The sequence below is a fragment of the Parus major genome, chromosome 27, assembly GCF_001522545.3.
Source record: "Parus major isolate Abel chromosome 27, Parus_major1.1, whole genome shotgun sequence".
NCBI lineage: Eukaryota > Metazoa > Chordata > Aves > Passeriformes > Paridae > Parus > Parus major.
In genome coordinates, this window is record NC_031796.1 from 961,500 (window position 1) to 985,129 (window position 23,630).

General features: G+C 42.6%; 1 protein-coding gene across 6 annotated transcripts in view; it reads right to left on the minus strand.

Moving 5' to 3' along the window:
* IKZF3 (IKAROS family zinc finger 3) overlaps positions 1–23,630 on the minus strand; it is a 37,747-nt gene that overhangs the window by 5,056 nt on the left and 9,061 nt on the right. For 4 of the 6 annotated variants that reach the window (XM_015651393.1, XM_015651390.1, XM_015651396.2 and 1 more), the window contains 5 exons: positions 23,003–23,113; positions 9,639–9,899; positions 8,805–8,972; positions 7,736–7,852; positions 944–1,060 (listed from right to left, as the gene is read on the minus strand). In XM_015651393.1, coding sequence (XP_015506879.1) covers positions 944–1,060; positions 7,736–7,852; positions 8,805–8,972; positions 9,639–9,899; positions 23,003–23,113 — 774 coding nt within the window. The remainder of the gene's footprint in view (positions 1–943; positions 1,061–7,735; positions 7,853–8,804; positions 8,973–9,638; positions 9,900–23,002; positions 23,114–23,630) is intronic. The other 2 variants (XM_015651397.1, XM_015651398.1) reach the window with 2 other exon arrangements.

Below are 23,630 nucleotides of genomic sequence, written 5' to 3' on the forward strand. Positions count from 1 at the left end.
TGGCTGCTCACCTTTTTCTGTCTCTGGACCTCGTGCACCCCGTGCTGGGAGTTTGGCTGCAGCAGCTGTGGGAGCCCTGCCTGCACTCCCAGCCCACATCTCTCCCTCCCACATGGGCCCCACTCAGAGGGTGAACTTTATATTGAGCCATAAAATTAAAAAAAACACCACTTGTTACCTTATATAACCCTACAAAGAGCACAAATAAGGCTTCATCAGCACCAATAATACATAACTGCTGACTAAGGGTTTTCCTTAGGACACAGGGCTGTATTTTATTTTCTCTAAAGGTAGGTTGATGAAATAAGACTGGCCAAGAGGGTCAGGTGTTTGCTGAAACCCAGAACCTGCCCAACTAGTATTTAAGATCCTCAACATGCAAAACTCCGATCATGTACAATTAAATGAAAAGAAAATACTATGGAAACATCTGCTTGCTTAAATTACCACAAGAAAGGATTTGATACTTTTTAACCATAGACAAATTTAGGAGGATGACTAAGAGAAATCTAATACTTTTCTGTCTTTAGGCCTTATTCCACACATGAATCCTGCAGGAATCTTCAGCTCCTGCTGAGAAAACATTAATCTTCCTGTTCTTTGCCTGCTCTAGATCCTAGCAGAGAACATTTCAAATACATAGGTACAGAAATGGCACGTGGAAACTTATAAAACATATTTATAAATCACCTACATAAACACACAAGGCACAACAGTAGCTTTCACCCAGTTTAAACAGCCAACAGAATAAATTATTTTTATTTTAATCAACCCCTTACAACAAATCACTAAAACCCCATCACAAAAAATCAGTGTTACTTTATTCTTTTGTATTAGATGCTAAGCTTGAGCAGGATATTTAAAAGAAGCAGAGGCATTGCACTGTTTGTTACCGACCCACACGTATTTAACTGTTGCAGATGAAAAGGGGTTTTGTTCTTACCAATAAATTTCTGAGGCATTGAGCTTTTTCTCTTTGCCACGTTGCTCGCTAGCCTGTCCAGCACAAGGGCTCTTTCAGTTCCCATCTCTGCCTTGATGTGCCTTGCCTCCACGCTGGCTAGGTTGGAAAATGCAAAAAGGAAGGGAAAAAAAAAGAGAGAAAAAAAAAAATACAACACGTAGGTGAACAGGAAAAATAGAAAGATTAAAAAAAAAGAGCTGACTGGTTTAATCTCCAGTCAGCAACATAACTGGAGGAAACAGTTTGGAGATATAATGCAAAATTGGTTTTGCTTTTTCTGTCATTCCTGCTCTCTGGGCACCCGTTGTGGTCAGTGGCAGCCCTGAGCTCACTCAGAGGGAGCACAAACCAGAACTGTCACCAGCCAGAGGAAGTAAATGAACTGGCTGAAAGGTTGGTTAAATTGTAGACGGAGATAGAAGCTCTGCTGGCCTTTCTTTTTTATTCTGAGTAAGGCTGGGTGACACCTGCACACTCAGTGTTTCGAGCTGCAGTAGGAGACACTCAGTGCTCCTGCTTAACTTTTCAGATATCAGTCATAAATGTCTTAACGAATCACTAAGAAACTTGTATGATATATATCAGTGTTCCAGTAAAATAAAAGTAATAAAACCTTTCAAAATTCAAAATTTCTGACTCTTTTTTCCCTGGGTGGTACTATCATTTAATATTTTTTCCAAAATGCTACAGCTAAAACTAACTATGAATGAATGTTTCTCTGAGTTTTAAAGCTTCTTACAACCTCCCATATTTCTAATTTTTGGAAAAGTACCTGTGACACTCTTGGGAATGGGCCAGTTAAGGCTCTTTCCATATCCCAGAGCTCTCCTCAGATGTGCTGAGCAGTGTCCAGCACTACACAGGAGCTGTGCTTGCTCTCTGCTCCTGGAGGCTGCAGAGGCCTTGAGCTGGAGAGCTGACACCTCATCTCTCTACTACCACACTAATACTGATCGTAACTGCTGTGGCTTCCCCCCAAACCCTGCTCACACCTCAGCAGCACCCATCTGACCTGGTACTTCTATGTCAAAAATTATAATAAAGAGTAAACTCATTGCTGGGAGTACCAGGGATCACTGTGCTGAGAACTGGACACGTCTTAATGGACTGCCCAAGCCTGTAGGAGTTGGGATCTACAAGCTGAGGACAATGAGGGGTGATTTACTTTCCCAAGGTGGTAGGAAAGGTTGGATTTCACTGTGATAGAGCCTTGGTTGCTGTGTTACTGTACATACACCAACATAGCTAAATATAGAATCATGGAAACATGCAATGATTTAAGTTGGAAAGGACCTTGAAGATCATCCAGTGCCTCCCACTGCATGGGCAGGAACATCTTCCACTCTCCCAAGTTGCTCCAAGCCCCATCCATCCTGGCCTTGGACATTTCCAGGGATGAGACAGTCACAGCCTCTCTAGGCAACTGTGCCAGGACCTCACCACCCTCCCAGGGAAGAATTTCTTCCTAACATCCCATCCAACCCTGCCCTCTGGCAGTCTAAAACCATTGTCCCTTCTCCTGTCACTCTCTGCATGTAAAAAAATCCTTCTGCCTCCTTTTAAAGTTCCTTAAGGAGTTTATAAGGCATGAGGTCTCCCTGAATATATGAAGCATAACCTAAGCAGTGCCAGAGGAAAGCAATAGCAACACTTTGATATCACTTAGTCCTGCTCAATACAGATTTATTAAGTATCAGAGTTAAATTTCTGTTTGTCCAGTAGACAAGTGCTGAAAGTGCAGCTTCATCCTTCCCAGCTCTGTGCAGCCTTTCCCTGAGCGTTTCAGTCCGTCCTCTGTACCTGTTTGTCAGTACTGCTCCTGATAACACGAGTTTCAGTCAGCACAAACCATGACTCACCAAACCTCAGCCAGAACTATTTGTTCATGTTTGTTCAGCAGTTTGTAAACGTCAAGTGTTTCAGAGGTTCTTGGTGCCACAAACACTGGCTACAAATATGAGTCAGGGAGGATGGGATAACAGGGCCTGGCTGCACTTGGTCACAGTCCTGGAGCCTTGGGATGTACGTGACAGCCAGCCCTGTGCAGGGCATGAAGTGCCTTGAAGGTAATAACACACTGCTCTTCTAGTCTCAGTTTTATTCCAAATTACTCCAGTGTGCTTGGAGGTTCCCATAAATATATTCATCCCTTCTCCCAGCATAAAACACCCAGACATGATGTAAGAGCTGCCCAAAGTGAGACAAAACACCAAGTTAAAGTGACACTGAAGGGAAGGGAGAGAGGTAGAGTGTAATCACCTGCTTGGGCTTGGGCCAGAAGCTCTAGTTTGGTTTTGAAAATTATAGGGTTTTTAATTTCAGGACTTCAGTTTAATTCTCATGATCCAAAGCCTGGAATATGCATCTTTATATTAACTTTAGATGACTGTAGTGCAAGGTTTGAACTACCCCCAACCCCAAACCTCATAATCATGGCTGGATCATTGCACAACTCATTAACAATGGTAATCTAAATTTTAAAAACCCCAACAACACCAAACAGAATATGGTGCTGTATATTCAAAAATGTGTTTTTTTCTTTGTAAAGAAAAAAGAAAGAACACACAGTTCACCCATATCATAAGCGCAGCTCCCTGGTCCCTGCCAGCTCTTTGTTTTTCTGATTTTGTTGTTCTAGTTCCTCTTTTTCACAGCCTTCACCTTCAGGAGTTGCTCTCTGAGGAACCATGGGTTGCTCTAGTAAAGCTTTAATTCCACATTTTCAGAGGTTTTCCCCTATTCTGGCAGGACCCAGAGCAGGGCTGCTCTGGCCCTCCCAGCCCCAGGAGCACACTGGAAGCTGCACGTAGCACATCAGGGATGACTTGTCAACGTTATTTATGTGCCACCAAGGGAACTTTAATTGTTAAATTAATGTCAGGAGGGCAGACGAGGGCTTCCTGCAGGGATAACAGAGCCTTTCCTCAGAGGAGATCTGCAGAGACAGTAACTATTGACCTACATAACATGTTCTGGGACTTCTGTAGAATCAATCTCACAGCTTCATGGTTCTCTGCCCTTTTATTTTAATGCTGAGGGTATTTGCTTTCACATTAAGATTTTAGACTCCTTGCTACTGGCTATTTTTTCCTAAAGAAAAAATAATCTCTATTTGTGGGCCACAAAAGGTCTTTGATGACATTTTCACAACCCAGCCTTAGGGAAACAGTGTCTGCTCCCAGTAAGATAGAGGTGGTTATACAGGTTCTCACCCACAACACTTCTCTCTGTACCCAGAAACTAACTGGAAATCATCTCATCCAACTTTTTCTTCTGGATCACATGTTAAACAATCCAAGAATAATATTTAGCATTTAAGAAACAGTTTTTTAATCACTCCAAATTCTCCAAAGACTTCTCAAATACAGAGAAGTAATCACGCCCTGTGTCCTTTTTCAATTATCCTCCCTCTGGATGATTCCATTGCACATGATGATTTAAATAACTAATTATCTCACTGTAACATGGATCTAAAAATAAAATTCAGGCTGGACTAAGAGAAATGGTCAAGTGCTTTGCTGAAAATTACACTGAGAAAAAAACAAATAGAGAAAATCCAGAGTTCCAAAGCACTGAATGTACAGCAGCCTGTGATCTTGGGTTATCCTGCCAGCTCAGGGATCTGATGGCTCAGCTGCAGGGCCAGAAAGCAAAAAATCCCTCTGAGGCTGCTGTAAGAAACTGCAGCTCCAGTAAATCCCCTTGTTTAGATCTGATCAGTGACTCTGGAATTACATGTGAAGTTGAGTTCCTAATCGTGGAATTTTATTTGTACACAGATGGGGTTGATCTCACCACTTTTAAAGCTGGGTGTCCCTCTCCTGCTCAGCCAGCACCAGGCTGAGGATGGTCATCCCTCACCCCCCCGAGAGCTCTCTCTGCTGCTCCCAGTGCTGCTGCCTGTCTCAGTGTGCATTTCAGGTGTAATCCTGCCTGCATAAAACACTTCCAGAGGATCATTTTCTTGCCTCTGTGAATTATCCCCTATGGAGGACTCTTTGTGTTGTCTTGTGAGTGCTGGGTGAGGAGCCACCTCTCCAAACAGTCCCTTGGCCATCATGGGTTCACTGCGTGTTTTGGGTTGGGAAGGACCTTAAGGATCACCCTGTACCACCTCCCTGCTGTGGGCAGGGACACTTTCCTCTAGCCCAGCTTTTTCCAAACCCTGTCCAACCTGGCCTTGAACACTTCCAAGGATGGGACATCCATCTCTGGGCCACCATGTCATCCTGCAGCTGGAGAGAGAGCAGCTGCTGTCCCAGCCCCATGCACACACCAGCACTGAGCTGTTCCCATAGTGTGGTTTCTGCCACACCAACCAATGTGAGTACAATTTTTGGTAGAATGTGCAGATATTGTTAGCAAAGCCCTCAAGTACAAAGCTGAAATTAGAAGCATTGCTTCCTGTAGCATCAATGTGTGGTCACTCGGGAAGGGAGAGTGGAACTGAGCTGGGTGATTTTGCAATGAGAACAATGTGAGAGATGGTTATCAGGGACAATGCTCCAACTAGATTGTTACATTAAACTTTTAGAAATATTTCCACATTTGGAACATGTAAATGTAATGCTAAAAAGCAACTAGAATGGCTACTACTGTCCTGATGCTTTTAAATATTTTAATGAGTTAGGAATGATGGCGTGTAGAGTACTTTTGTATCTGAAGATGGCTCCATGTGAGAATCCTAGAATTCCAAAAAGCAATCATGAAATGGTTTGAGTTGGAAAGGACCTTAAAGGTCAGCCAGTTCCATCCTCCTGCCATGGACTGGGACACTTTCCACCAGACCTGGTTGAGGAGGAGGGGAATCCAGAAAAACACCAAAATTCAAAGTGATGCAAAGAAGTAGGGAAAGGGTCAGTAATGGAAAGAGGATGTTTACCAAACAGAAATGCAAAGTGCTACACTTAGGGGAAAAAAACCCAGAATGTAGCAAATGACCTCCTGAGAGTCTTTCCAGCTTCCCCTCTCCCTGGTTCTGTCACCCAACATCCTGTTGATTCCAGGGAATTGGATGGAAATGCCCCAGGAATTCCCATTTTTCATAAAATTTCCTGCTTCCCTAACAACACCACAGTACATGCAAGGGTGTGAAGGTCTCCAAGGCAGGGGAGCAGCCACCTCTTGGCACACTGGGAATTTACATTCCCTGTGATCAGTTAAGGCTTCCTGCACTGCTGCAGCAAGGACTGCACTGCAGGCTTGGGGGAAGGGGGAAATGTTGCTATTCTGAAATGCATCTAAACCATGAGAATAGTTTCAAAGCAGAAACCTGCAGCAGGTCTCATGTTTTCCATTTTCACGGGTGGACACGTTGGGTGATTGCCATGATGTGAGTGTGTACTGTAACACAAACCACAGTTACAATGCATAAGGGTTCTCACAAAACCCAAAATTTGCTGATCAGCTGATAACCAGTTACTTTTAACTAATGCTCTAAGAAATATGTCACTTGCTGACAAAACTATAAAGCTATAAAACTATTAAAAAACTCTATGAAACACTTTGTTAAATCATGGCTCTCTGGGAGGCTTCCTGTGTGTGTCACAAAGCCTGAAACACCAATTTACTTACTCTGCACAACGTAGGGATTCCTGTACCCAAGGTTTTAATCACATACCAATGGCCTTCACACTGATTTTCAGGCCTGGCTTGTGATGATTCCTGCAGAATCTTGTTCTTACTGTTATTGGTAGAGTTATTAGAAGGAAATTCCTCCCTGTGAGGGTGGTCAGGCCCTGGCACAGGGTGCCAAGAGAAGCCCCTGGATCCCTGGAAATGTCCAAAGCCAGGTTGGACAAGGCTTGGAGGAACCCGGCCTAGTGCAAAGTGTCCCTGCCCATGGCAAGGGGGGGCACTGGATGATCTTCAAAGTCCTTTCCAACCCAAACCCTCTGTGATTCCAAGTTTCCATTATTTGGTATTTTATCAAGGCTGCATAGCAAAAGATGGGAGCCTGAATTCTGAAATTGTAGCTTCAGCTCAGCTTAAATCAGTCATAGAATCCTTTGGGAGGTCACAGCCATGCCCTGACTCTGAATGGGAAGAGCAATTTTTTTTCCTGACTTACAGGTGTGTTGTGAGACTCAAATCAGACAGTTCATTTTAGGATTTCAACAGTTCATGTAAAGCAGAAACAAAGATTATGGTAATTACTTTTCACCAAAGTATTTTGGAACTACAGCACTGAGATTGCTAAATGGAAAATAAGAAAAAAACATGTTTTGATATGTTTCATCTTTTCCAAGGCAGCTCTGTACTCAAAGCAGCCCTTTACCTCTCACTCCCTCCTAAGTTGATCTATCAGTGATTTTTGGGATACCACTGCCTTTTCATGCACTGCATCCAGGCCAAACTGCTGCAAATTCTAACAGTTCTTATTCTAAAGAAAAGAAATCATCAAACACACCGAGACAGGAACAACAGTTGTCAACAACTCATCCTGTGAAATGACCCACACAACAGCATTAACGTAGGAATAATTTAACTCACTGAGCATCACCTCCAGAAATGCTGGGTACAAGGTATTTTAGATGTTTTACACAAAGTAACTGTTAAAGAAAAAGGTGACTAAAATAAAAGCATTCTCTAACTACCCGCCTGAGGGCTACCATGAACCAGCCCCTTTAGATTGCTGTAGCCCCTCAGGTTACTGAAAGGGAGTGTAGGAAAAGCTGTTCTCAGGCTGTGGGTTAACAGCTCACCAGATGCCCTTTTATAAGCCCTGTAATGTACCAAAACCCCAAAACCACTGTAATGTGATAAACTCACCAGCCTCACACATGCCAGCGTTCTGCAGGTAAGTCCGGCACCGCTCCTTGTGCTCCTCTAATGAGCTCCTCTGCTTGTAGCTCCTTCCACAAAACTCACATTTGTATGGCTTCTCCACTAGAAAAAGAAACAATAAAAGAATTAAAATAACCACAAGGGACCACTAAAACACTGTCTTGCTTGAAGAGTGTTGGTTATAGCACTGTACTGGTGGGGGACAGCTCCGCACTGCTGGTCTTGATTAAATCAGAGTCTCATTTATCCTTGGCAGATAAGCTCATTTTTGACTTTGATTCTTTGTGAGGTTGAATTTTTTTTCTGTACAGTGCAGTGCAGAGATAACATCTATCATTTAGAATCAAGGTTTTCTCTCTGAGCCCATGTAGAACACAGGATACAGACAAATTCAAGGGCAAGCACAACCTGGCTCCTGCAGAACTGAGGCAGCTAAGATGGAGTTATATCTGACTTGATATCCAAGTCACCTCAGCTCTGTGCCTCCATTTCCCCATCTGTGAAATGGACAGAACACCCTACCAGGCTTGAGAAGAAACATCTGTTGAGCATTTTAAGAGATCCAGATGAAAGGCACTACACCACAGTCAGGTGGCAATAGTCATCTGCCTGCGATTATGCTCCTGGGATTTTCCTCCTGGGATGGGAGGAAGTCTCAGCAAAGTGTATCTCACACTGTCCTCAAGTTCAGAGCTTGCTGGCACAGCCAGCTCCACTCGTATGAAAATGAGCTGACAAGGTGGTGATGAGCCAAAGGTTGGACTTGATGATCTTGGAGGTCTTTTCCAACCAAAATGATTCTGTGATTCTGTGGAAATACCATGGAGTTATTTGTGCAGGCAGGTTTGTGGGCTGTGACGTGGATTCCCATGGCCCCTCTCCCTGCACCAAGAGCAGAGCCAGTCCCAAGCTGCTTCCAGGAACACCAGTGAGTGGTCACTGCTCTGTGTTGAGCCTTTCACAGGCTGAGCAAACCTTGCTGACTGTCTTTTCCACACCGAGTGTCCCAGTGACACACATCCAAAACACATGGAGTGCCTGTGAAGTCACTTACCAGAATGTGTCCTTAAGTGACCCGTAAGCGCATCCCTCCTTTGGCAGGCATAACTGCACAGGTGACACTTAAAAGGTTTTTCCCCTGTGTGTAGTTTAATGTGGCGGAGGAGGTTTCCCTTCTGAGTAAAGGAAGCTCCGCACTGATTACACTGGAATGGCCGTTCACCTTAAAATGACATACAGAAAAGGACATTTAATGGTTACGTGGGTATCATGCTGTCCTCTGCCTTTTTGGAAGAGGAAAGAATGAGATATTGGATTGATTTCTTTCTATAGAAACACACAGAGTGTGACTTCAGTGGGAGGGAGGTGCAGCCCTGTTGTCAGAGCTGCTTGTAGCATATGTAGGACTATGGAAAGCACTGCACATTTCTTCCACGGAAAGAAGCACTCCAGAGGAGGCTGATTCCAACAAGCCAGCAATTTTTAGAAGGGAAAAAAGTCTTATACTGAAGGCTGAAACTTAAGATGCTCATTGGTTTGTTGCCAAAGTATGGCACACAGGAAAATTTATACACAGACTGAAAATGGCAGCACAAAACCAAATTAACTTTTGCTTTGTGCCAGAAATACTGCATTACATAGTGCCTTTCATCCAAAATTCTTAAAATGCCTCACCAACTTGCTTTTAATAATATTCAATCCCAATAAGAAAGATGGGTAAAGTGAGGCACAGAACAGTGAGTAACTTGATAAAGATCACATGTGGCATCAAGGATGGAACAAGGAAACCCTGATTTTGGTATCCTTTTTTTAAAATAACTAGTCAAGATTAAAAATTATCATCTTTGCAGTACTCCAGCTCTTACAAGAACAACAGAGGGATATTTACCAGTGTGGCTACGCTTATGAACCATCAAGACATTGAGGCTAATGCAGGCTAATCCACAGATATCACAATTCATCTTTCCACTAGCTGGCCTGACGTTGTCATATGAACCCGAGTGTCTTTCCAGTTTAATGCTCTCATATTCGTTATATTCTCTGGGATATGTGTAAGGCAGCTCAGGTTCTTCCAGGTTTTCCATAGGCTCGGAATTTAAAACACTCTCCTCTCTTTCACTGTATTCACCTTTCACTTTAATCACATCATCTGCAGGTAAAACAAAGCACAGGAATGAAAAAAGGGTAATCTTATTCACAGTGAAGTACCTTAGGGAAAAAATGCATAAAATTTTATATAAAAAGGCAGTATTAATATTTCTAAAAGTTTTATTGAAATATACAGATGAAGAAATGGAGATGTAAAACTTCACTGGCCAAGTGCACTCAGTGATACTCACAGTGAGATAACCCTTGAAAGCAATTAACCTGCCTGGTAATTACCTTTGATGGAGAATTTCCTTCTACAGATTATGAAAGTACAATACAGTACAAACATCTCCTGAGATTACTAGCCAGGATTCAAAAGAAAACATTTTTTCACACCACTCACAATTATTTTTATAGAAATCAAGATTTCAGGTTGTTTCTGTGAATTGGAAATACAGAAAGACACAAATTAAAAAGAGTAATTATATCTTGTAACTTATACCTTCTTGTGGAACCTCTGATGCTTGGAACCAGCCTAGGAAATATGTCTGATCAGTGTAGGACTCCCATTTCTCCCATTAATAGATTCTCACTAGTTAAACCTAATCAATAATCCTATTTTCACTTGCAAATCACAGTTTTTATCCATAGCTCTCAGATGTGTGAGGAGCTGTTGATTATCTTGATGTACTATGTGAGTAAAACCAGCAGAGGCAGGGTAAGGGTTTCCTGATAGATAAATGTATCCCAGAAATGCCTGAAGTAATTTTATGAGGATGTTGCAAAGAACCTGATGCCTCCTGAGGATCAGCATCCATGGCCTTCAAACAGGTTCCTGGAGCTGTAGTCAGTCCAGAGGAATCCAGAGGCATTGCCTAAATGAATGCAGCTCTGTGACAAAGGTGGATGTAACAGGCAGCTAATGATTTACTAACACACTAAAAATGCAAGCACACTCTATAAACAGCTGATGATTCCCAACTTAGGGTGATGAATTTCCTTTCCACAATTATCTCCAACACTACCAGCACTTCCATTAAAATCCTTAATAATTACCAGGACAATTATTTTTCTGCTCAAAGCAGACTGAGAAAGTTGGGGTTGCTCAGCCTGGAGAAGAGAAGGTTGTGTGGAGACCTCACAGCACCTTCCAGTGTCTGAAGGGGTCACAAGGCAGCCAGAGAGGGACAATTCATCATAAGCTGGAGTGACAGGACAAGAGGGGATAGCTTTAAGGTGAAAGAGGGAAAATTGAGGTTGGGTATATGGAAGAAATTCCTGGCAGTGAGGGTGGGGGTCCCCTGGCACAGTTGCCCAGAGAAGCTGTGGCTGCTCCTGGATCCCTGGCAGTGCCCAAGGCCAGGGTGGATGGGGCTTGGAGCAGCCTGGGAGAGTGGGAGGTGTCCCTGCCCAGGGCAGGGAGTGAGACTGGATGAGCTTTAAGGTCCTTCCAACCAAAGCCATTCTGTGGTTCTCTGATGAGGGACAGACTAAGGTAGAAACTCAAGTTGTGCCTCAATCTACCCAGTGAAGACAAGCGCCATGAGATGCACCACATGGCTTCCTGTTTGAAAGTCTTGTTCTCTGGCCACCTGCTCCTCCCTCCAGCCGAGGGTTAGACAGTTCAATCTGGCACTGAATCACTTGCCTTTCTCCAAAGTACAGAACATGAGCTGCTGAATATGTATTAGCTCTGGTTCTGAGTAATAAACCACATCAAATGCCGAGAACAAACAATGGGTGGCAGTGAAAATGAGGTGGTGACATAAAAGCAACGTTGAAAAAGAAAGATCTGGCAACCTAAACTTTCATGAAATCAAAATTCTCAGCTACATTTTAGGGAGAAATCACTCCTCTGTCCTAACTGGTTGTATTAAACCCTGCCAAACTGTCTGACTTCAGGCTGAGCTGTGGGAAATAAGTGGGTGATGGTTTCTTTGTCCTACACAAGACTCCACAGTAGTGTGGAAAACTCTGAGATCCCTCTTGTGCTCTCCTTGGGTGGGGATATTGATGGAAGAATGGGGTTTTCTCCCATACTGTGTGTTTTTATCCCCTATCCAGGAAAATATTTCCATTTTGCTATTGGGACTTGCAGCCCCCATCCTCGATGAGCTCAAGGGGGTTTAGGTGTTTGCTCAGAGGGTCAGAGGGAGCTCCAGATTCACCCCAAAATGGGCTGTGTTCCTTTCTGGATCCTTCACATCCCATGGATTCCTGCTTCCACAAAAACAAGGCTTCCTCTGCAGGTGCCATCTGCTGCCAACTCCATGTCCAAGGGTATGAGGGTGATCTTGCTATCAAGACTCCTTCAAAATTAGTTTATACAACCATTTCCATCATTCCAAAGAAAAAAAGATTGCCAGTTGCTGACAGCAGATTTCAACACCCATCCCTTTCCCAGAAAAAAAACAAAAAAAACCAGCTTTTTTGGTTGGTTGGTTGGTTGTTTTTTTCCCTCTCAAAAGGAAGCCGTTCCAAAATAATTTGCTACATCCTGCCCAGCATGGTAAAAGGAAGTACCCAGTGCAGCTGCACCTTGTTGGTGCTTTCAGAAACAATTTCAATTCCCACTTTCTACTTAACGTCTCACCTTTTGTCTGCATCACACGCTGTTGTTCAGCAGTGGAGGCTGAGTGTGACCTCCAATGGAGGCTTCTGTGCCTTTTGCTGCTCTTTCTCACCACAGTTCTTGGCTCACAGCTCCAGAGCTGTACCAGGCCCTGTGTGGCATGGTGTGGGTGCTGGTTTAAGCCCCCCATGGCACATCCTTGGGGACTGGTGCAAACTGGGAAAATCAACTTGATTCCACCATGGAAAATAATGAGCTCTGTAGTTTCCATAGTGCACGTAAAGCTGGTGCTTCCTTGTAGTAACACAGGAGGATGCACCTGAGTTTTGATCAAGGCTTTTCCATCACTGCCTCTGCAAAAAATGGGGGCTGTTGAGGCTGTCCATGGCAGTGTTTTCCTGTAGGCTTTAAAGGATTTCCACAGAAAAATTCACCTTCTGATGATTGGGACCAGGAGAAGGGAAGAGGCTTTTTTTAACCCAAATTTGAAGGGTTGGGATTTTTTCACCTGTTATGGTTTAGAAGCTGTTTCACCTCCTGACAGCCAGACAGGAGACAGCTTTTGTGCAAAGCAGTCTGAGGAAAAAATGGATTGGTATAGGTTGAACTAAAATTAACTGTGATTGCAGAGTCTGGAGCCACCAGATTACTTTTTCAGTCCTGACTTTTCTCTGTACTGGCATGTACAGGGAATACCATGTGATCAGGAGATTGGCAGCTGTGTGGAAGGTTTGTATCTGTCACTTAAAAATCATATCAACATATTTTATTAGATATGGGAGTTTCCAGGCTGGTCTGCCTTAATCAAAAGGAAGGAAGCTGTGACTTCATGTAGAATAGGGAAATTTAACTGAAGAAAAACACAATTATCCCTAAAAACACTAACAAAGTTCCCACACTGGTAAAAATAAGTGCTATCATGTCTTCTATTAGGCAAGTAAAGAAGTTGTAAGAGAAAAAAAAGCATTCATGGAGTCCAAGCCAGGGAGCTATTTTTCTTGAGGCAGTTAATAGAGTTAATATACACAGAGAAAAAAAAATTGCAGCTTTTACAGAACAAAGTGCTGGTGTGATGCGTTAGGGCTGATGCACATGGTTTCATTTCCTGGGGAGATGATTACAAGATGAAAGACATACTCCAGAGTAATATTTTTGTTTCACCTGAAACACTGTAAAAACAATGGGTTCTGGAAAAAATCCAAAATAAAGATGTGGTGGCAACTTCAGACTGAGTCACCACCCAAACAGTGCTTGTGTGTGCTCTATAAAATGATAGAATCACAAAGGGTTTGTGTTGGAAGGACATTAAAGCTCATCCAGTCCCACCTCCTGCCCTGGGCAGGGACACCTTCCACTCTCCCAGCTTGGTCCAAGCCCTGTCCAGCCTGGCCTTGGACACTCCCAGGGATGGGGCAGCCACAGCTGCTCTGTCCCAGAGCCTCCTCACTCTCACAAGAGGGGTTTCTCCCATATATCAAGAAAGAATTTCCCATTTTCCAGCTTAAATCCATTCCCCCTTGTCCTGTCACTCCTGTTCCTGATGCAGAGGCCCTCTCTGCTTCTTTTTAGGTCCCTTCAGATACCTGATGGCTACTCTGACATCTCCACACAACCTCTCTTCTCCAGGCTGAAAATGCAGAAATAAAAAAGTCAAGAGAGCCAAATAACTATGGCAAGTTGAAGGGTTTCTGATTCTTAGATGTTTTCTCTAGAAAGGTGTTTCAGAAGGAAAACTCCCCAGATTCTCCATTTGATCTTGGACTCTGGCATCAAACACAGAAGAGAAAACATAAGTTTTGTCCTGTTGTTAAGCAAAGTTTATCAGGAGTGATCAGAAGAGCACAAGGAATAAAACCCAGAAGCCATTAAAGACAACGGCAGGAAAGGGTGATGTAGCTCAAGTGTTTTACAAGGAGTGGGGTCATAATCGTGAAATCCTCAGCACATGCAAAAAGTCAACTGGGTAACAAAGAAACTTAATCATCTTAATGTGGCATTTTAATGATGCTGCTGATTTGCTGTGCCAATTCAGAGATAATGAGCCCCTAATGCTACAGATGTTCAGCCAGACTAAAGGAAAAAAAAAAAGGAAAAAGGAAAGCTTTTCTTGTATGCCATTTCCTAACTATCCAATTAAACAAATTGTGAAAGCATATAAATAGTTTACCAGATTTTGACAGCTGTTAATGGGATTCAGATGCCGAGGAACAAGAAGGGAGTTGATACGGGCCATATTGGAGGGTTCTTGTGACTACCTGGGTTTGACAGGTATTAACTGATGATTCATCACCGTTATCCCCACAAAACCCTACAGACACATGCCAGAGCTGCTCCCCGCCCAGATTGAGAGACTCCTGTACCTAACCCAGCCTGAGACAGAGTGGTGAAGCTGAAAAAGTCAGCGGGGTTTCCAAATTCAAGGCAGATTCCTGCATGTTTGTGAGAAACACCTCAGCGATGCAATCAACACACTGGGGGCAAAGATAAGTCATGAATAAAAAATTTCCACATTCCTTAGTGAATAAAGAGTGTAGTACATCCCATAAAAATAATAAACCAAGGGAAAATAATTAAAATAAACAATGCTATGCCCAAGTCTTTTTTCCTCAAACAACAAGAAGAAAACAATTACATGTATATACTGAGACTGTAATTAATGGAGAATTATAATATGTGAAGTGACACAATAGCAACATGATTTTTTTTTTTTTTTAATGAGGCAACACTATAAGAGTTAAGACAACTTTTCTCCATGTTTTTCTTCTATCCCACTGCAGATATCCATCTAGGGAAGGGAAAGGATTTCAAGCCCTTTTGGCCCACCCGGGTTTGTTTTCTGACTCCAGTCCTCCCTTTTTCCCAACAGCTTTTATGAGATCATTGTTTGCCAACAAAGAGAGAGCAATCACCTCACAGCAGAATTAACTTCCAGCCAGACAGCAGAGACAGCCACCCCATCCAGGACATAGTGACAAGAAATGCCCTTGTAGGGTGCAGACACTGGGTCTGTCCCATTCCTTGGGTCCCTTTTTGTGTCACTGTAGGCCAAAGCAGAGACTTCTGTACTAAAAATCCCAAATATTGCGTTTATTACTTGGATATATTGGCTTTGGGTTTATTTTATCTTTGTGTCTTTTGGTATTTTCTTAGTACTATTGTTCAGTATTCACTTTAATACAAAAATCCTAGTACTTATTTTGTTTAGATACTTTATAAAGCAGACGTGAGTGGTAATTCCTAAACAACCCAATGCAGAATGCACCTGGTGGAAATTTCACTTCTAAATATAGGAGAGAAACTTTGATCATTCCCCTTTGTGGAGTGCAGACTCAATGGTAATGAGACTCCTTGCTTTTATTGTGACTTGAAACAAAAATAGAAACAAATCAAATTGAAATGCAGCACTGAGAATTGAAAAGAAAATAAAAAAAATCAGCCAGGCATCATTTTCCAAGTGCTCAGATGTGTATTTTCTACTTCATTAATACCAGTGCCTCTCTATCATTAAAGCATAGTGTAATTTATCTAGTTGTACAATTAATTGCAAAATAACACCAGACAAACAACACACACACTTTCCAAGCTCATGTGAGTCAGGAAACTTGAATTTTGTAACTGGATCTTCAAGCATCTTACTTAAAACAATGACTTTTCATAAAAAGATTAATATTCCTGTGGAAGTCTATGATTTTACACACAGCATTTCCTCTTTATTATAATTTTCTGCCTAATCATAGTCCAGTGTTTTTCTAGGATTTTAATTCAGGTTTCTGAATTATGTTGAAGTTATACTAACAGAAATAGGGGTAAAGGAGAAATGTTTCCCAAAATTGAGAATTCCCAAAGCTGGAGTAAAACAGGACAAACTGCACAGCAACATTGTGCAGTGCTGCGTTTAGAGAAGGAAATGGAATTTAACTTTATTTAACTGCATTTAAATGCTCTTAACTGAAACTACAAACAGAATTTGGGGAAGCAGAATGACCTTCCCTGGGACAAATTGTACTAGGGGCTGGAAAGCTATGGCTAGTGTATGCTGAAACTACCATGGGATTTTATTTTGGTTGTAAAATTTTAGAAATTGGCAATGATTTGCCATTTTTACTGAACTTTCTATACTCCCAATGCTGGAGGGGATCACAGAGGGAATGCCATCCCACATCCTCAGACCTGCAGGGCAGAGGTTCTCCAACACCTGTCCCAGATGAAATTTGTTTTAATTTTGACACCTGTTAACGTTATCCTTTCAGACTTGAATATCTTTGAAGTCTCCCTCTTAGAAAAAAACACAGAAAAAATGAAAATGCATGAGCTCTTCCCTTCCTTTGCCGTTAAGATACCATCACCCAGAGAAAACATTTCTAAAATTACAATTCCTGAAGTCCAGCAAGGCAGATACAATCACAACCGTTAAATCAGACTTCAATGAGACAGTTAATCAGAGAACATCTGGACCCAACAGTCAGACTGAGAAAGGCCACATGTTAAATTCAGATAATCGCTGGCATTACTTATATCAAGGGACCAATCACTAATGTGACCACTCAGGCACAGTCGGCTCTGGTCAACTGTGCTTCAAATGAACTTCAAACCTGAGAAATTCAAAGTATCATTTCATTTAATCTTTGTAAATTCATCTCCCAGGAGCCTTCTTGACAATGCAATATAGTCTTGTAAGAAAAATTAAATGTGGAGAGAAAATAAGATAAAATAATATGAAGAACAGGGAAATCTGTCCAAAATATCTGAGGAATTTTACCACATATAGGCTGAAGGCAGGAGCTTGGTTCAGGTATTCTTGAACACCTTGAACAGTGCACTGATTTGATTGAACTATAAAAAAACTCCAGTAGTAAATAATCTTGACTTGGATTTTAGACTACACCTGTGTCATCTCCTACTTGAGGTTCTTTAATCAAATATTTGTAGTTTACTTTTAGCATAGCCTTCTAGAGGAGCGGGTGCATCCGCTTTGTGTTCCCTTAATAAAACTGATCTTACAGCTCTTTCCCAGCCTCGACATTCCCAGGAATCTGCGATTCAGACCAGCACAACAAATCCAACCCTCCCTGGAAGAGCAGGATTACTCAAAGCTCCGGTCCGGGAGCACCTGCAGCTCCCAGAGCCGCTCCTGGAGGTGGAGCTCCTGCACCAGGAGAGGCAGGAGAGGAGCGCGGCTGGCGCGCACGGGCAGGTGAGCGCAGCCACCGCTGCTCCTCGGGAGTACAGCGAGCCGAGCTCCGAATTGACAAAATTCCTAACGCTCCTGCAGAGCAGGAGAAGGAAGTAAAGCCGGAACAAGAACGGGAACGAATGCAGCGTGATGGGAGACGGTGCTGAGGACACGGCAACCCCGGCCCGGGGAGCCCCAGATGAAACAGGCACCCAGCACCCCGAGCAAACCCTGCGTAGTTCAGTTAAAATTCGGTCAGTAACGAGACACAAGAGCTTTCAGTTCCAATGCTCAGGGAATTATTTGTATATATTTTAGCAAACTTCTGCTCTTGCGGATCTGTTTCCCTTTCCCGATACTTTTGCAGCAGCACAAACAGTGAACCTGCACCTCCAACTCCCATTTTGTGCCAAATGAACAGCCTGGTTTGAGTGCAAAATGTGACTCATCCCCATTAACTGATTTCCTTTTCACCAATCTGTATTTCCAAAAACTGATTATTTCCTAGAACAACATGTGATTTGAGTTCCCAGGGCTATTTTCTGCATCACTTGTTTTCTGCTGGGGGGAGTGGGGATGGATCACAACTCATCTGTCCCGGACTAGATTTGATTTTTATGTCAAAGGAATAAATATTTCTCTCACCTGTAATTTCAGGGAATTATTTTGTATGGATCCAAGATACACATTGTAGAACAAGTGGAAGAAAAAAAAGTTTTAAAAGTTATGGAATGAAGCCCATCATCTATTGTGTAACTGTGCATCCATCCTCTTTCCAGCCCTTGTTCTGTCTGAGAGCTTCCACTGGGAGTCAGGATATCTCAAAAGTAAATTTTATTTTCTAATCACTACAATGGGTTAATTAGAATGAGAAATAGCTGCACTTTCTGATTATCTCCAGGCAGTCAGAGCATCCTAGTGTCTGTGTCAGTGCTGAGTGCTTAGGATAGTCCAGCTGATGTCAATCATTTACAGGCTGGGTGACACCACCGCCCCGTTGATGTCACCGAGCGTGCCTGGCAGCATTCCTGCTGCTGACGGCACAGTCTGAAGAGTTCAAACAAAGTCGAGGATCGTTTGTTGATAAAGAAAACGCAGCTTCAGTCCCAGTAGAGCCCCCAGAGAAGCCCGACCCGTTGAGCACAGGCTCCTTGTTGGGTTCAACACTACAGAAATCCCCTTGCAGTGAACTTCTGCTGATGTTGTGAGATAACCCCAAGTCCCATGAGCTCCGGGGCTCGAGCTGGGCTTGGGAGATGTAATATTCTGATAAAAAACGGCACTTCCTTTCCAGGCAGATAAGTGCATGTTCTTGCAGCACCGCTGGAACCTCGCTGAGCGCCCCAGTGAGGCTCTGTCACCTCTCCTGTCTCACTCCAGCCTTTCAACCGCCCCCCTCACACACCTCAGTGCAGCAGCAATTAACATCCATAAACCACAAATGTGGCTTTTATCTCTTTTTAGCTCACAACCATGAAAGCTCGCTGACATTCATAACACCCCAAAAGTTGTCTGCCTCAACAGCTGAGAGAATTAAGACATAATTAAACATTCGTGCTTGACTGCGACTCCCAGAGGGAAGAACGCGGGGTTTTTAATTTAATTTTTAAATTAAAGATTCATCCACTTTGGCCACCAAAGGTAACAGTGTTGGGGGCACATAAAGAAACAGGGGAAATCAAGCGCTTCCCCCCTGCTCTCATTGCTTGTCTCTTTTCAGACTAGACACAGGAAGCACCATGGGAACGGTGTATTTTTATGGTTGCAGGCGAGCGTACACCATGTGCACCACAGCGTGCAGCTTCCAGTCCCTTGAGGCAAGAAAAGGGGGTTTTGTTTCTTTTTTTTCCTTCTTCCCCATCAAGCTTTTAATTACCATTTTACTATAGCCTGCTGCCTAATTGTTTGCCCGATACTTAGTGCTGATCATCATGGAAGCCTGTTTAACAGGGGGGTGGAATAGGATGAGTTGTTTCCATGGAATGGCATCTCACCTGTGTCAGGACACACATAAAAACACCATGAGCTGGTGTGTTTGCACAGGCTCAGAGAAGTACAAATACAGGACTGTTGGCCGGAAAAGTGGAATTTCTTAATACCAAATGAGCCCCAGTGATGGTGTTTCAGCCCTATACATTAATTTTGTGCTTTTATGAATTGCATGTAAGCTTTTAAAAGGATCCCAGTGCCACTTTCAGCATAAAAGGCTCCACCAAACCAAATCAGAAAACATCTAGATTTAAGCATGTCCAGTTCCTGCTCAAAGCCTCAGAATAATTTCTCACAACATACTCACAGTGTCACCCATGAATAATGCAAGAGTCACAAAAACATGTAGTCCAAGAAACTAGTCCTACTCACTATGGATGGCTGACAAGACATGGAAAAACCAGACATAACTGTGCTGGAGAAAAACATGTTACAGACATACTAAGGCAGTGGAAAGCAGGTTATCGAAGGCCTGATCTCTCTCCATGAGTCAGTGGCCTCAGTTCCCATGATGGCCTTCAGCAGATGGAACAAACCCCGGGGGCACGGATCATGCGGGGGTTCAGGAGAGAAAAAGGAGAGGTTTCTGTGTCACAGGCTGTCATCAGCGATGAATTGGGAAGGTGCTGGAGTGGAATTGCTCACTCACAAACATGATTAACATTTATGAGAACCACATAAACATTTTTCATTATTTCTATTTAAATTTGACATAAAATGAGGGGATTAGTGATCATATCAACATGCCAAATAAAGAAATGGAGAGTTGTTTTTTTTTTATTAACCAATAAGTTTTTCAGGTGTAGGCAGGACATAATCCTTTTCCCAAAAGCCATCACCAATACTGATGATATTTCTATTCTGTGATCCTGGAGAATATTATATATTCATTTTTGCCAGGGTTAGTGATCCCCAAAAGATAATCCTCCCACCAGGACAGCACTGTCAGAATGTGGTTTCATTTATAGAAGTCAGACAGTAGTTAGTGACCCACGAGGACTTCTCAGGGACTAACAGAGCTGCTGCTATTTTATAGAGGGCATGACATGAAAGCTGAGATTATTTGTGAATTTCAGTCTCCAACAGCAACTGAACTGGTGTTGTTGGGAGGAAATTTAAGTGCACCTACTGATCATTGCACGGCCTGGAGTACTAGCACAGCATGCTTAAATATTTAAGATTTATTGTGCTTCCGGTATCAGAGTGACTGCTGAGAACACTGTGTGAAGCACTGAAGCAAACACAATGTATATTTTATTTTGTGCCATTTTACATGGAGATGATGGAGGTACCTTTTTTGTGCATTTGAAGCAGCTTTCTCCTTGCAGTCATGGCTTTATTCCTACAGTGAGCAGCAAGGAACGGGGCACTGTGGTACTGAAGGTTCATACTCACTTTATAATGAATGAGCTCTAATGGTAAGGGAGGCTGCTGGAGGGGAATGATGTTTTATTGATATTTATAGCATTGTCTTTGAGATGTAAATTTTCAGTGTTTGCATTCCAGAACAAATGGTAAAGAGACTTTTAGAGATCAGCAGCAATATAAAATATGAATGGTAAGAGCAGTACCGACACAATCTCTCAAGTGTCCAAGTTGTTCCTGACTTAAATGTATGGAAAAGAGGGTGAGAAATGGTACTGCAGGCACAGGGCAGACAGAAAACAGGAAAAGGACTGGCTTCATGCCTGGGTGCTGCATACGAGCAGTATAGACATGGTTCCTGGAATGGGAAGATGGGTAGAAGTTACAGGAACTCCTCTCAGGAGGTCAATACTGAGGTGTTTGGGAAAGAAACCCTGTCCTGGCTTCCTGCACCCACAGCTCTGTGAGCAGGAGGAGTGAAGGGCTGGGACACTGGGAAAGCACAGGGAGAAGTGAGCTAGTGAGAGCGGAATTGGTGCAAGGGGTGGACAAACAGCTGGAGCATGGCTGTGAATATTTTATGTCCTGTGGGATCTGAGAGATCAGCTGCCTCAGATGTAGAAAATGCTCAAGTCTTCCATATTCTGTCTATTCTATTAAACTTCTGTATTTAGGGTAAGCAGAGCAGAACTCACCTGCCCAAGGCAGGCTCTATATTGCAGATATCTATAATGAGCTAATCTCAACTGCAGAATCCTGCTAAGCAGTAATTGCTCTGGGGACACAAAGCTTTTCATCTTAATCCAGACACCCAAATTTGGTCAGAAAAACAGTGTGGTATCTCTCCATAAATTGTCCAGAAAGGCCAGACACCAGGAGAGTTCCACATACTGCCACTGTAGATCTTTGAGTGAGATTCTTCTCACAACTCCCTAGAGTGTTTTATATTTGCTTGCAATTTGTTAACCAATAAAATCATTTGGTCTTTAATAATGCAGAAGTATAACCTCTTCAAAATAATCACATTAATGTTAGAGGGAACAACCAAAGCTACTTGCACAGCCAAAACACATTAATTCTTTAGTGATTTGCTTGATTCATGTGATACAAACACTACCTCAAACTCCTACCCAAAGCCACAGCCGTAATTTCCCTTGGTGCTGCTGCACTGCCACGGACCTGTGGCACAGCAAGGCCCTGTGAGAGTGGTAACACCATGTGTGCTGTCCCCAGGACACGTGCCCCACATCCTCTACCAGGCACACTCCTCACTGGCTGTCGCTGAGGCCCCTGGCACAGATGAACACTCTCAGATCACGGGCAGGAACTGTTGTTAATGCTGAGATTTCAGTTTAGGAGCTTCTACAGAAGAATCTCAACATCTATGCCACAGACACATGTAAACCCCTGAGCTCTGAGGGCTGTAAGATTGCCAAGTTTCAGGAGCTGTTATCTTCTGTCTATAAATGAAGAGGGCCTGCTGTTTTTTAAAGACAGTACATATTAGTTTACTATTTTAATTGATCCTTATGTTTTCTCTCAGACCTGTAGGAAAAGTATTTTCTTCAACAATAATCATGGAAAACTGACCAACCTCCCCTTCACCTACAGTTTAAAGTACAGCATTGCTGCTACAGTTTTAAATTTTACAGGTCTGAGTGTTTCAGTTTGAGGTAACTTGTTCTTTCTTTCAAAAAAAATGAATAAATTATCAAGCTATTTTTTAGGTATGAAAGTACTTAGCAGCACTAATAAAAATTGCAGTCCTAACACAGGATTTACCTATGCAAACTGCTCTTAGGAACTTGTTCCCACACACATTAAAGGCTCACCAGATGTACTTGCTCTTTTTTCTTCCCGTCCATATTTCATAGATCTGGTGAAACTGACCTTGATAAAATGTACGTGAGGTTCCCTAATGGGAAAGTGTTGCTCCTCCTTAGAGTGTGTTGAAATGCTGCAGATTAATTGTATTGCTATTCCTTTTAAAAGCACACTCTCATAGCATAATCAGATTAATAAAAAGACAAAATACAGCTATTATTTATCAAAACTCCAACTCTACCTCCTGCTTCTTCATTAGACTGATTGTGTTCCTTCATATCTTCCACATTATCCATGCGTTCCATTTCCTCGGATTTGTTCAGATTACAGTCTGTCAAATCCTCTTGTTCTTCTGGGAAAAAAAAGAAAGACAAAAAATAATTTAACTATTTATTCTCCAAGAATATTTCCAGGTGATTCCCTCAAAGAAAGCACCTGCACACTCCCAGGACTGCTAGCAGTACCTAAAAGTGTTATTTCTACAGATGCACTGGTTGTAATTTGGAGAATGATTTTACTTCCCAAAATCCTACACAAACTCTTACACATACCTGGAACCCATTTTCAGCTTTTGCTCAGATCTAAATATTCTGGAGGTTGTTCTAAATGACAGCAGGAATAAAATCCAGTATATCTAACTCTATCATAGGAGCTCTGACAACTGCTGTGAACAGGGATGGAGCTCCTTGGAGCAAGGGAAAAGAATCACAGCTCCACTTTGTTCTTTTGGGCAAAATATTAATAATTCTGGCCTTAGGCCAGAAAACTGCTCAAGCACATGTAATCAAGGCCTCTTTGAACCCACTTGCACTTCTCTGCTTATTCCACGTGTGTATTTTTAAATATCAACATTATCATGCAGATCAGCA